Here is a 431-nt window from a genome sequence, read left to right as displayed (position 1 = left end):
ACTCGGGGTTGGGCCGGCGGTGCAGAGCTAGACGCAGGCAGCATCTCAGCCCCCCTCCTGCCCCACACCCTCCCCTGCCTGGGGAACCTCGCGCTCCCCTGTCTGTGTCTCTGGCCACTTGCTAACCACACCTCTGCCCCCATTTGTCCTGCCCCTTGCAGTTTGTGGGCATTACCTACGTCCTGACCATCATCTGGCTCCTGGTCTTCGCTTGCTCCGCGGTGCCTGTCTACATCTATTTTAATACTTGGACCACCTGCCAGTCCATTGCCAACCCCACCAAGACCTCTGCCAGCATTGGCACCCTGTGTGCGGATGCCAGGATGTATGGTGAGTACCCAGGAGCCAGGGCTCAGGGCAGAGGAAAGGGGATGGAGGAGAGGGTCCAGGCACGTATGGCTGGGATAAAGCAGGCACAAGAGGCCCGAAAC

At 60.8% G+C, this 431-nt stretch overlaps 1 protein-coding gene across 1 annotated transcript in view; it reads left to right on the top strand.

Annotated features, from left to right (window-relative positions):
* PLP1 (proteolipid protein 1) overlaps window positions 1–431 on the top strand; it is a 6,328-nt gene that overhangs the window by 3,949 nt on the left and 1,948 nt on the right. Inside the window, exon 5 of the mRNA XM_009074720.1 lies at window positions 162–330. Coding sequence (XP_009072968.1) covers window positions 162–330 — 169 coding nt within the window. The remainder of the gene's footprint in view (window positions 1–161; window positions 331–431) is intronic.

Source organism: Acanthisitta chloris, unplaced genomic scaffold (genome assembly GCF_000695815.1).
Source record: "Acanthisitta chloris isolate BGI_N310 unplaced genomic scaffold, ASM69581v1 scaffold40310, whole genome shotgun sequence".
Taxonomy (NCBI): domain Eukaryota; kingdom Metazoa; phylum Chordata; class Aves; order Passeriformes; family Acanthisittidae; genus Acanthisitta; species Acanthisitta chloris.
Note: the sequence above shows the minus strand (reverse complement) of the source record. Positions and strands in the feature narration are given on the sequence as shown.